This window comes from Chrysemys picta, chromosome 7, assembly GCF_011386835.1.
Source record: "Chrysemys picta bellii isolate R12L10 chromosome 7, ASM1138683v2, whole genome shotgun sequence".
NCBI lineage: Eukaryota > Metazoa > Chordata > Testudines > Emydidae > Chrysemys > Chrysemys picta.
Window position 1 is genome coordinate 23,871,134 of NC_088797.1, and position 13,111 is coordinate 23,884,244.

General features: G+C 46.5%; 1 protein-coding gene across 6 annotated transcripts in view; it reads right to left on the bottom strand.

The window, feature by feature from the left end:
• Positions 1 to 374: 374 nt before the first annotated feature.
• Positions 375 to 13,111, bottom strand: part of NCKIPSD (NCK interacting protein with SH3 domain) — a 93,832-nt gene continuing 81,095 nt past the window's right edge. For 4 of the 6 annotated variants that reach the window (XM_024104972.3, XM_042849807.2, XM_042849803.2 and 1 more), the window contains 5 exons: positions 9,116 to 9,196; positions 8,029 to 8,157; positions 5,508 to 5,600; positions 3,044 to 3,216; positions 375 to 2,100 (listed from right to left, as the gene is read on the bottom strand). In XM_024104972.3, the coding sequence (XP_023960740.1) occupies positions 1,897 to 2,100; positions 3,044 to 3,216; positions 5,508 to 5,600; positions 8,029 to 8,157; positions 9,116 to 9,196 (680 nt within the window). In that variant the 3' untranslated portion in view covers positions 375 to 1,896. The remainder of the gene's footprint in view (positions 2,101 to 3,043; positions 3,217 to 5,507; positions 5,601 to 8,028; positions 8,158 to 9,115; positions 9,197 to 13,111) is intronic. The other 2 variants (XM_042849805.2, XM_042849806.2) reach the window with 2 other exon arrangements.

Sequence of the window (13,111 nt, forward strand, 5' to 3'; positions counted from 1 at the left end):
GGAACCTCCTCCCCGACACTGTCCCTCAGACTTTTACTCCTTCCTACTCAGATCAGAAATGTCCAGAGGCCAGAACAGTTAGCTCTCCCCATTTCTGCCCATCCTTTCATTGAGATGGGGCAGGGGAGTTGGGTTTGGGTTCATGTATTTCCCTGCCTGGGGCTCTGGTGTCTGAAAATCAGCTCTTGAATTACAGTAACTCCCCTTTAAAGATTAGCAACCGTATACTGTGCACTAACGTTTAGTGAACACAACCAAGGACAGGGGTTCACACCATTTTGCACTGGCCTTTGCTCAGTCCCCACAATAAGGATACAGCACAGTCTCAGACAGTAACCGAATACAGTAGGCAACAGAAGTGTTCTCAGGCGCTCAGCGTTTAAGACATTTTTATTTCTTTGTGTGTTACATTTACGTTAGTGATTACGAAAATACAGCTCCCTTTTGACATTCAGACATTTTGACAGGAAAAATAGATTTGTTTCTAACGGGGCTATTTGTTAGCCTTGAATGCTCCAACGCTGATTTCATGATCCACTCACCCTCTTTAGGCTGCAGGTCCATCACAAGATCCCTTCCTGGGCTTCACACTCACATCGCACTTGGGGCCCAAGCCCTCACCACACAGACTTCAAGTTTTGCTCATTCATCTGCTAATAAGCAGTTGCCTAAGTATTTCCAGTTTCATTTCTAACGGCATCTACACAAAACACTGCAAAACTCCAGCAAAGGAGAGCAATCACTTATGCAGTGCCTGTGCATAGCAATAGATATTACAGACCCATGTTAGCTTGTGACCACGTCCGTAACATATAAATAAGAAACAGATTAATCCACTTTGTTAGAGACCTAGAGAAAATATAGCGGGTTCTCCACACTTGTGCATATTCACAAGCAGAGCTATGGACACCAGGCTCAAGCAACCTTCAGGCCACTGGCACATGGAGAGGAGGTACAGCTAGGCAGAACCAATCGCTACTAAGCTCAAGGCAAGAAATCCACAGGCTTTAAGAACAGAGCACCCCATGCCCCTAGCAACAAATACACACCTCTGTGTGACGCACCAGAGGCTGGGAAGACACTAGGAGACAAGCTGCAGGTTTCAGTTAGCAGGACACACTGTGTCTAGGCCAGAGGCCTCTGAAAAGAATAACGTTGCTTGGACAACTGTTACTACTCTGCCGGCACAGTGTGAGAGAATCTCTGATTTAATCATCACTATGTAAAGCAGACTGGAAAAAGCAGTTGCTGGACCAGGCTGTTAGGACCCCGGTTGGTGGGTTGTAACCCAGAGAGCAAGCCAGGGGTCAGGAGGAAGCGAAAGGCTCACCACACACAGTAGTGGAGACGCAGCTAGCTAGCCCATTTGCCAGGACTGCAGCATATTTGCACTAGCAGCAGAAAACAAAACAGATGTTACAAAAGCTTCTTCCAAACACTGGCCTACTCCACTTGGTAACTGCAGGGAGAAATGTGTATGGGATAAGGGATCCTCTACGGCAAATGCTTTTTACTTCGGGACCTCAGAACAACTAAACATCCAAAGCTATCCAGCATCCAGGTTGGTAAGTCCCTCACAAGCTCGGTGTCCCCTCCTGTTAACAATACCCACACAGCTGATGAATGACTTCCTGTCCCAGTCAGAGCATGACACTAGTGCCAATCGTCCTCTTCCATTCAGGGTAACAACTCTCCTAAAGGGCCAGACCTCAGGAGTGCCCTTAAAATGCTTTCTGCTGGGGTGTTCTATTGCTGACACTTCTAAGGGCCTGTCTGAACCCTAGGCCTCACCCGGAGGAATAATAAGTATAAGCAGGACTGGTAGGGGATGGGGAGAAGTGTCAACAGGAGACATTTTTGTTCCAAGTGGCTCTCTCAGTCCAATCTGATGGTCAGTTAGCTGGTTCCTGGAGACATTTCTGGGAACTCCTTATACATTTCCCAGATGATCATTTTGTCCATCTGGCACTGCTGCCCCTCCTCTTCCTCAGCCAAAATGCGCTGCAAGGTACCTTGCAGGTCAGAGAGACGGTGCTGATGCTGCAGGTAGGGTGTGGTACGCATGATCGCATGCATTAGAGACAGATACTCCATCCTCAGCTGCAATGGGGGGAGACAGAGCACAATGCAATATTTAAATGAGATAAACAAGTGTTCCAGCTTCCAAAAAGCATTAACACTGGAACAGCTGCTGCGGTGTTACCATCAGGAGTGAGCTTCCAGCGTAAGCACCTGCTTTTCTGTGGGACTCATTAGTATCTATGGAATCTTGATGCTTTTCCCAGAGCAACTTACAACAGTTACATCAACAGATCCCACTCATCTACTTTTAGGGAGGGGCTAAAGCAAGGAACTCCCTGTCCCTTGGGAGTCCCCAAGAAGGAAGGGACAGCAGCCAGTTACCCCAGGTGGGGAGTGAACCCACCAACTGAAACGTAGAGAAATTATTCTCATAGGTAAGCTCTTCCTATATCTTTCTGTGAGTGGATGGAGGATGGATGGGGCCAATTTTCATGCCTTTCCCCATTCACACCTGATCCCAGCTCCCTGATCACTGTAGTGGTCCCAAGGGCTGAAATGCCTGATCTGACAGCAATGTGGGGGCTCTGTGAGGGACAGAGAATTGGCAACAACTCCCTAAAAGGAGGCTTCAGTCAAGTACCTGGACTGTGTCATTCCTCCAGCTGCTACAAGGGCAGACTGGGCTTGCCTCACTCTCTGGTCCTGTTGCTGAGGCGTGCCGGCTGGCCTAGAGTTGCCGAGTTAGCAATGGGCCGTGGAACTCCAAGGAGTCCCTGTGTGTTGCTTGGCCTAAGGCCAGCTCTGCCAAGCAGGCAGAGGACAGGAAAGAAAAGGGATCCAGAAATCACTGATTACTCTATTCCAGAGCACCCATTACTCATCTGGGCTATTCTGCTTCACTGCTAGAACCCGCCTCCTCTCCTCCCCACCACGGCTTGGGTAGCAAAAGGCCTTCTCTTCCATTGCACTGGAAAACTCCCTTCCTTCCCAGATCCCAGCCCCAGTCCCTCTGGCTCAGCACCTTATCTCCAGGGGAGAGATCGGCAATCTGCCGCACTGTTATGTCAATCATCACCATCATGTCTGTGTGGTAGAAGATGTTTGCGGTATCCTTGCTGGCAAAGATGTCCTGAAGGAACTTCAGCACCGAATGCGGCGGCTGAGGCTGGTGCTTGAAGATACAAACCGGATCATCTGGGGGCCAAGCCGGAGAAGGGATGAAGGCAGGTTGTCATAGAAAAAAAGTCTGTGTTAAAATCTATAGTCAACATTTGTTCAAGTTCTCTAGCCACCTTCTTTGGATTGAATCTCTGCACCAGGACAGAGCCAGGACTCGAGTGCCATGTGCCTTGCTGAGAATGTTTGCCCTGACCTAAGACAGCTACTCCAAAGCACTAGTTCAGACACTACACCATGCCCGGTAGCTGTGAATGCTGGGAGAGCACCGGCAAGTGCAGTGCCTAATTCCGGGCTGCATAACTGGGATGACGGCTCTGCAGGGCACTGAGCTGAGACCACACTCATATCTTAGTCTAAGTATTAATCGTTATTTGTGTTTCACCAACACATCACAGGGAAAGCTCATTACTTCAGCACCACCTAGCACCCCTCAGAACTTGCTGGCCTCCCTGAGCAGCTACACTCATTTTCTTCTCCCTGGTTTATTAATTTTGGTGCAAAACTCCCTCAACAGCCCCTGAGTCCAGCCAAGCTTGTATCTGAAATGAGCTTTCACCATGGAGACCAGCCTAATAACCTACTCAGAAGCAAGAAAATAATAAACGCCTCCAGGTTTAAATAGGCCAACAGCATCTCCACTCTCTTCAGAGCAAAATATTCACACACATCCCAGAGAGACTTCTGAAGTACACTGGCCCCTCTCCTCTGCCTGGAGTCTCCCCAAAAGATTATTGCTACCAAAGGGTCTCAACTCCTGCTGGTTTTTTGCAGTCGCTCAGGGTGAGGTGGTAGCATTAGGTGATCGGGCAGTGAAAGAGTTAAGTAAAGGCTTTGGAAGGAAGTCAGGTGGACAGCACGGAGGCTGTATGCAGTCTGACTGATGTTGTCCAAAGACCATGATTTACAACCCTGAAAAGAACTGAAGCCAGAGAAAAGAACTACAAGTATCACAGACACAGGACGGGTTATTTAACAGCATGTCAACAAAATAAAGCTAATACCAGTGCTCCAGAAGGTATTAAAAAGCACAATGCAGTGGCAGATAAACAGGTAGAAATACTTGACATTGTGCTGACTGGGAGCTGAGCTTTATGGGTTTCTAATGATCTGCTTTACAAACACAGTGGATTTAACACTATACTGGAGCTGGCGAATCAGGTGGGTGATTTGAAAAGGGAAAGTGTACCTGTAAGCAATGTTCTTTGAGGACAGTATTCCCTCTAGACCCACCACCTGGGGCACCTGCTCCCCAGCATGGGCAATCAGGGGAGTGATTCAGAGCTCAACAGACAAGAAAGGCAGGCAGATCACAGAATGCCATCTCAGAGGGGCATGAAGACAAGGGAAAAACTGGCTTCCATTCTCCGGAGGAGATAACACTGCTGTGCCGCAAGTAGGCTCAGCAGAGGTCAACTGTTATAGTTTTCTAATTGTGAAGAATTTTTACAGATTCTTATTTTTAAGATTTTTTCCCTATTTTAAACTATATTTATTTCGGTGGTTGTGGGGGGTAGGGCTGGGGTTAGGGCAGTGCTGACAGGTGGGCTGCAGGGGGCTCCCTGTGTGGCTGAGAGGCTCAAGACACTGGGGTACAAGGTGCAGGGGAGGCTGTGGTCATCCTGGCTCAGCAGAGGGCTCCCTGCGTGGCCGCAGGGCTGGTGACACCCAATCCCTGCAGACACAAGGTGTGGGGAAGGCTGGGGTTCTGGACCAGTGGAGCAGGGACTCCCAGCCAGGACTGCAAGGAGAAGGATGAGCCCTTGGCTCCCGGGGAGGCAATCCCACTGCTGAATAGTTCCTGCTGGGGAATGCTCCTGCACTCCTGGCTGGTGATGAGTGAGTGGGGCCGGGGACAGCTGATCTCTGCAGCACGCCCACTTGTAACCAATTGATTCTTTTAGTCGATTTCAGCGTTGGCTGAAATAGACTCTTACCTACAGTTCTCGATTAAAACCGAATCCTACCAAGCCTAGCTTAGCCATTCCCACAAAAGGCTGCACTAATCTCAGCTCATGGGGATCGGCTTGCAAGAGAACATCAGTCCACCTGCCGTTATTAGTTACTTAGCAGATGTCATCAGCAGGGCTTAATTTCAGACAGTTTCTTCCTCAGGAATGCAGCCCTGTCCACCTCACACTGAGACTTGTATGAGAGCAGCAAATCTTAGTGAAGCGGTGAGCTCATCTGCCAGCCGCCCCCTCTAACTCTCTGACCTCTCAATGATATCAGCCTCATCTCTCCAGCTCTGTGTTGCCATTAACCTTTCCCACCTGCTGGGAATGTAATAAAGTTGCAGAGACACTCACCTCCCCTGTTCAGTAGCAACAGCACCTTTTCCGTGAAGGTCTTGACGTTGGAGTGCTTGCTCACCGTAGTCATGATCACATTGTGTTCTGGAACTAAGAGATGAAACAGGCTCACTAGCAATGACAGATCTCTTTGCAACACATTTCAGGTTGTCTTAAGTGAGCGGCAAAGGAAAAGAAACAAAATTCTAAGCCTGTCGTCACGCCACTGACATGGGAATCTTTGGGGTGTCACAATCATTGCTGTGCTCAGAATGAGAACATCAGAGGGTTGGACAGAAAATCTCCTCCAAATTTAATGCATAAATACAGGAATTTCACTTTCTATTTGCACCTGGTGAGCTCCCATCCAGGGGATCAGAGCAGCCTTTGGAATATTCTGCAAGGCTTTATGCTCCGAAACATCACTTCCATTCTGTTTTAGATCCAACACTTGAAGCCAGAGGACCCACCCACCCCACTATAGGATCTCTTTCACTTTGTCAGGTCAGCAATACCTTGGTGGACCGTCACCTTTGCAGACCTCAAAAGTAAATAAGGGCTGGGCATATACTTGTATAACACTCCCCGAAGGAAAACCCAGGTGCTGATGAAGTGCACCACACTAATGACCTCAAAGCCTCAGCACGGTGCAAGAGGGGTTCTGTGAGGCAGAAAGTGCCATCTTTTGTATGAGATAACAAACAGATTAGAGGAAGATCTAATTTTTGCAAGAATAGATGGGTTAATCCTAGCGTCCTGGCCAAATTCTTACTTGAGTTATATTGCCTCCCTAAGGTTTCCTTTGAATACAGATTTATTCATCTCCTCCTGCTCTGAACTGTTGGGTGGAACATTGCCAAAGTGTTTCTGTGGTGGGGATAGGGATCCCGGTCTATATTGTTTAATTTGTAAAGTACTTCAGGATCCTTCAGGTTGAAAGGAGTAATCTATTAACAGATCCTAAGAAAGCTTTAACTATCTCTGCATTAGTGAAGTGCTAATATTCTGATAGAGGGTCCTGTGGCACCTTTAAGACTAACAGAAGTATTGGGAGCATAAGCTTTCGTGGGTAAGAACCTCACTTCTTACATCTTGCATCTGAAGAAGTGAGGTTCTTACCCACGAAAGCTTATGCTCCCAATACTTCTGTTAGTCTTAAAGGTGCCACAGGACCCTCTGTCGCTTTTTACAGATTCAGACTAACACGACTACCCCTCTAATATTCTGATAGATTCTGAAGGCTTGGGAATAAAAATTCAACCTACTAATAAGGAGCCTGAACATCATTTAGCAAGTTCTCGGAATACAAAAACACGTCACTCTGCTCTCAGCTTCTCGCTACACCCCAGGTGGGCAATAATCCCCCAGAAATGCACCGCCCGTTAAGTGTTATTGCCTAATTACAGAAGCCAGCAAACGCACTGGGTAACAGTAAGAAAGGATAATGAATGAAAGCAACCAAGAGAGCATACTTAATCAGTGTCTGTGCGATAAACTTTCATATGAAATTAGAAACAAAATCACAACTACCTGAATGTTAACGAAAGGGAATACAAAATAATGGGTGAGCTATTGGGCATATCCTTGCTGCTTCAGCCTTCCCTCGCCATGAAACCAAGGATAAAGGCATTGTACAGAACAACAGCAAGGAAACAACAAGACAATTACAACATAGCAACAGGAGATCTTGCATATTCAGGATTAACAAGCAGAATCCAAGCCTAGGCCCTAATATTACACTTCCATCTTCTAAATGATTACAGACTCCAAAACTCTTGCAAACAGCAGCAGCTGGGAGAGGTTAAGCTTCTTTCCACAAGACTAGATCTTTTGCCTATTAGTAAGGAGCTCAACATGGTAGGCATGATGAGGGATCAAGAAATCCAGGAGAAAGTGATGCCTAGCAGAATATGTTTATGAGACTGACCCTAATGCATCTACGTTTAATGAGATTCAGGAGGCACAGCCAGGGATAAGTAGCAGCTCTGCCAATCACCTGAAGGAGAGAGATTAGTAGTTGTGCAATTATATTGATACGTGCTCACTAAAGTAGTTAGATGTTCCTATGAAGTTAACCCACGCAAGTGCACGGCACGATATAAAATCCCACCAAAATAACTGACTGAAAGAGTGGAAGGAATCATGTGGGCCCAGATGGCTTGGCCTGCCCCAAGGGGTTAATTGGTTTTGACAAGCTGTCATTCACTTAGAATGGTATTTTCACCTGGAATCCCAGGTGGGGTTGTATTTGCCGACTCAGTCCTGGCCAGAGAATGGAGGAGTCAGGGTCTCTCTCACTCTCACACACACACACTTTCTTTCCTTAGTGGGTGATTAAAATCACCCCCTGCCCCCAAAGGCATTCTCTCTCTAGGTCCTTGCTCAGTGCCTACAACGGAAGGCTTGGAGGACTAGAAGAGGGAATAAAGAAGAGAAGGGAGCTTGGCAAGTTAGTACAGTGCAGCCTGGAGGTCAAGAAACTTTCCCTCCTGTAGACCACCGGAATCCTGTGAAAGGGAGGAAAAGTAGTGTCACTGACCTGGAATGTGGAGATTAAAGGCCAGAAGGACATTAACAAACAGGTCAGGCAGTTGCTCTGTGGTATCTGAGGGCAGCCCCTCTTCAATCACATCCAACAAGAACTGGACAAACTGTGAGTTGAGGTGCTCTGTACATGAGGAGAAAAGGGCTTTCAGTATCTGGTGCTGATCAAACATGCTACCTTCCCTGATGCAAGACATCGCCTGCTTCTTTTACACTTGTGAGCATAAATCAGCTGCAATTTCAGCCACCCAGGAGGTAACGCCCAGGTTACTAGATGGCCAGCTGTGAGGTCTTTTGGTAGGAGATGTGAATGGCTCAGAAAAAAAACGATGCCCATTTCACAGCAGTGCTAGGAGCAGGGCACCCGATGAGCAGTTTTGCTGAGTAAATGCATTCCCAAATTTCTATTCTAGCTACTGTCCCAGCAGCAAACCAACCAACGAACATAAGCATTATGGGCAAGAAGAGATTTATATTCTTGCCCAATAGTTTAGTCTATTTAAAATTAATCCAAATCATTAGTAGTAATTCATTTTAGCCTAGCTATTAGGAAAGTGCTGCAGCCCATGCAAACAAGGCCACCTGCAGGAAATAATCACCAGGTTATACTAGGAGAGGAATACATGTTTCTGCAAGCTTTGAGACAGTCATTCTGTGCTCCCTATTTCACTGGCTTCAGAGATTGTGCATCGTTATCATGGAGTCTAGTGAACTGGCTAAGGAGACTCCTACACAAACCTCTCCAACAGCAGCTACGTCTCTCAGGGATGTGGAGAATCCCTCCTGTTATTCTAGTGTATGTCTACACTGAAGCACTGCCGCAGCTGTGCCACTGGAGTGTTTCAAGGGCAGACAAGCCCTTAGGCTTCTTGGCAACGTTGGGACAACGACTCTCCTAGGTTGTGCTGGTGCAAAATTGGGAGAGGGAATAGAGAAGGTGTAGGGGGCATCTTTTTCTCTCCTCCCATGCATGCGGCAGGGACAATCCCCCTCTAGCACTCTGGAGAGCTTTTGGCCACCAGGAACCTCCCCAAGATGTCTAGGCAGTAGATTTCCCTCTCCTCTATGCACTCAGTTCTTACCATAGTGGTGATATGGCAGCGGCTCTCCCATGGAGAATATCATAGCCAGCACCAGTGCAGAGTAGCACATCTTTTGATGGTCTGCAAGAGAAAACCATAGATCCAGCCATTAATACTCCCAAGTGTCTGCCCTCTGGTTTGAGGTGATAAGTAATTTAATACATATAGGAAGGTAGGCAATTACCCTCTCCCTTTTAAAGAGGGATCTCAGCTGTGAGGCTTAGAAAAGACTTCCAGCCAATTAATGATGGCAAGGCAGAGGGGCATTTCAGGACAGCTGGCATGCTGCAATACAAACAAACACCTGTATCTAACATTACATGTATTTGACTGTATCCCTCTCTCTACACTCTTCACATATTATTAGTCATATTCCAGTGTACGCTCTTTGGGACCAGGACCATGTCTTCCTATGTGTTTGAGAACACCCAGCACAACAAGCCTTGATCCTAATGGGGGCCTGTGAGCACTGCAATGATAAATACATTAATTAACAGCACAGTGAGGTAGCACAGGATAGACTCAGGAAATCTAGATTCAGTTGCCATATTTAATTTCCCAACACCCATTCTTAAAAAAAAGAAAACAAAACCCACAACAAGCAGCATTTGAGAGGATTTTTTGTTCCCTGCAGCTCTGTCAATGCACCTCACACTTGATTTACACCATCTCCTATTAGTCTAATCCTGTACTTTCCCTCACAAGCACACACCTAGCTCTGCCAAGGCACCTCTCTTCTGACATATACTGTGCCTGCTAGTCTAATCTTGGACTTCTTGTGAATATGAGTTCCAGTACCAATCACATGTTAACCACTAACACAGATGGCATCTCAACATCTAAACCCGCAAGAAAGAGCCGTTACAGACAAAAAGTTCATGAAAGGGGGCCAGGGTTAAAAAGAGGAAACCTATTTTCATCTGTGACCCAAGGTAGGGTTTGAATGCACGTCTGTAGAGAAGACAGGCCAGTTTCGTAACTCATGTCAGAATCCAGTCCCTCATGTTTTTTTACACAGAGTTTGGAAAATAGAGAGAGAGAGAGAGAGAGTGAGTGTGTGTGTGTGTGTGTGTGGGGGAGTTTGGGGGGAGGGACAGGGGAGTTTGATGGGCTGAAGTTTCCTTTGATACATATTATTTTTATGGAAATTGCACAATTCATCCAGCTTTGGAGGACACACCCCTGAACTACACCAACACAACAGCTAAGTGCTCCAGGGGAAAGGGAAGAGGCAAAAGAAGCAGGGTGGGAATGAACATGGTAGACATACGTTTTCAATCAATTTGGGGATCATAATGAATGTTCTTGGTTTTTCCTTCTTTCTTAAGAGGCTCCTAATAAACATGACAGGTGAATAATTAAAATCTCCTCTGTGCTGTCCCTGGACACCTCCAACAATTTATGTAATAACTGGAACCAGAAAAGCACCCATGCTTCTAGCCATCTTTAAATACTTCCTGCTTCAATGGTTAATATGTCATAGCTAGGTTTCTTTGCTACTGTGTCTGCATTCTTCCATTTTCAATGGATCAGCTCTGGCTAACTTTGTTTAAAGTCACCTGAGACTGCGGCACACAATGCTCAAGACTCCAGGTGTGCATTCTGCTGGCTTTCCAGGATACACTTGTCTCATGCATCAATCTGTCCCGCAACCTGCTAGTCTAGCACAATTTGCACTGGCAGTAGCTATACGTGAATGCTCCACAGAATCACAACCACTGCCTTTCCTGAATCTTAATTAGCTGGTGTGCTTCAGTAGGGGTTTATAGAAGAACCATACAACAGTGCATATGTCACAATGAAATACAGTATATATCCCCTCAATTCCATCTGGAAGATTTTAGGAAGTGGAGCATTAATGTTTGTGCTGTGCTTTGGAAGTGCAGAGTGCTAGATAAAGGCTAAATACTATGTTCAGTTACATCTACCTGATAGTGATTGGGCCACTTATACATATGATATAAATAAAACCTAGGTGTGGTTTTTTGTGTTTTTTTTTTTAAAAGTTGAACAGAAAGGTACTTTTTATGCCTTGAAAATGTAGATTTGATAAAAGTTTTCCGTCCAACATATATTTCCATAATGATGCCATATTTACTACAAGAGGCACTCTGTCTCTAATTCATTGCCAGAGCACCTCACCCAATCCCCCATCCTGCCAGATCTAAATATACCATCTGCGAAGGGTCTTGTGCCATACAGAGTTTGTTCTTGCATGTACAGACTACAATTCTATCACTGTGGTATCTTACTGCTACGGAATTGACTGAAACCTGGTGATCATTATTGAGTGCAGTAGCTGTATCATGAGAAGAAGGTGCCAAAGAACCATATAAAGTCTAATGCTCCTGAAAAGCAATCTATACTAATGGTCTCTTACACACAGACTGAGGGAATCCAGTTGAAGTGTGGAGTCAAACACACACCATCACACACAAGCTGCTTGTCCAGAACTCTTCAGATTGTAAACTCCCTGGGCAGAGATGGTGTCTAGGTCAATGACGCTTAACCAAAAATATTACAGCATTATTAAGATTAAGAGCTTACAGGATAGAGGTCTATAGATTGAATGGCTGAGAAGGTAAACCAGGCACTCCTAGTTAGTCTCATAATACAAAAATGAGGGACACTCAATGACATTTTGAAAAACAAAATTCAGAATGAATCTGTGAAACTCTCTTCTACAAGATATAACTGAGGCCACAGCTTAGTTTAATTTAAAAAAAAGAACTGGACATTTGTATGGATAATGGGAATGTGCAATTAGAGGGGATGCGTAGGGAGAATATGGGGCGGGGAGGGGGTCAAGTGACTCCCCAGATGGGCCAGCGGGGAATGGGGAGGGAGAGGCTCTCTGTCTTTCTCTCCCCATGCCTCTCCCCTGGCATGGTCGGCTGCTCTCTCTGTCCCTGGCAGCTGGGCGGGGAGCAGGATGGAGCCACTTCTGCCTTAAAGAGCCTGGCTGGGAGGCTCGCTCTCACATACACACGCACTCACCTCCTAGCCAGGCTCTTTCAGGCAGAAGCAGCTCCATCCCACTTCCCACCCAACTGCCAGGGACAGGGAGAGCAGCTGAACATGTGGGGGGAGGAGGGGAAGGGAGAAAGAGGAGATGCAGGGAGAGAAGGACAGAGCCTCCACCCCTCCTCCCCCACGGAACGTGGGACAGGGAGAGTGCTGTGGCCCTGGGCTGGGCACAGGGCGGGAGGAGTCACTGGGCAAAGGAGACATGTGGGGTGGTCATGTGTCCTTCCTTTTAGCTGGTACCCACCCAGTATGGGAAGGCACCAGTCGCCGATCCTCATTACCTGGAGTTGGGAAGAAATTTCCTGTCCTAACTGTCCAGGTGTAATTGTCTTACATCCTCCTCTGAAGCACCTGGTGGGGGCCATGGTCAGAGGCAGTATGCTGGACTCTTCCTGTGTTCCTACTAAGGCTCTGGTTTGTGCTTGAGCTTTAAAGGCAATACTGGAACATGAATAAACGCTGACTTGAGAGCAGTGTAATCACTCAATACAGAAGCAAGTACACGGTTTATTATCAGTATATTGAATGATAGGCTGATGTTTCGGGGCATTCCAACCTTCCCTAGTCCCCTTCAAGATACTGGACACTCACTGTATCCTCTACAATGTGTTGAAGAACTGAGGCAATAATCAATCATGACTTTTTTTTTTTTAGGATCATAACAATGGCCGGATGGGGGGAAAAATAGCATTAATACAATTCTTTTGTAAGAATACAAGACTGTAATTCAGCCGAGGGACTCTATTGACATCAGATGGCACGCACACAGCTCAAGTGGTTACAAGGGGCAGTAAGGCATGCAGTGAACTCCTGCCACAGATTTCTCAAACTTGCTGTGGTATTCTGCAAGAGAGCCCTTTGCTGAAACATATTTTCTGAAGCTTCTTGAAGGTCTTCATAAACCCCACCCAACCCCACCTCAAAATGCAGCAATGGAAAAGCTGGGTAGGGTAGGTGAGGATCAATCAG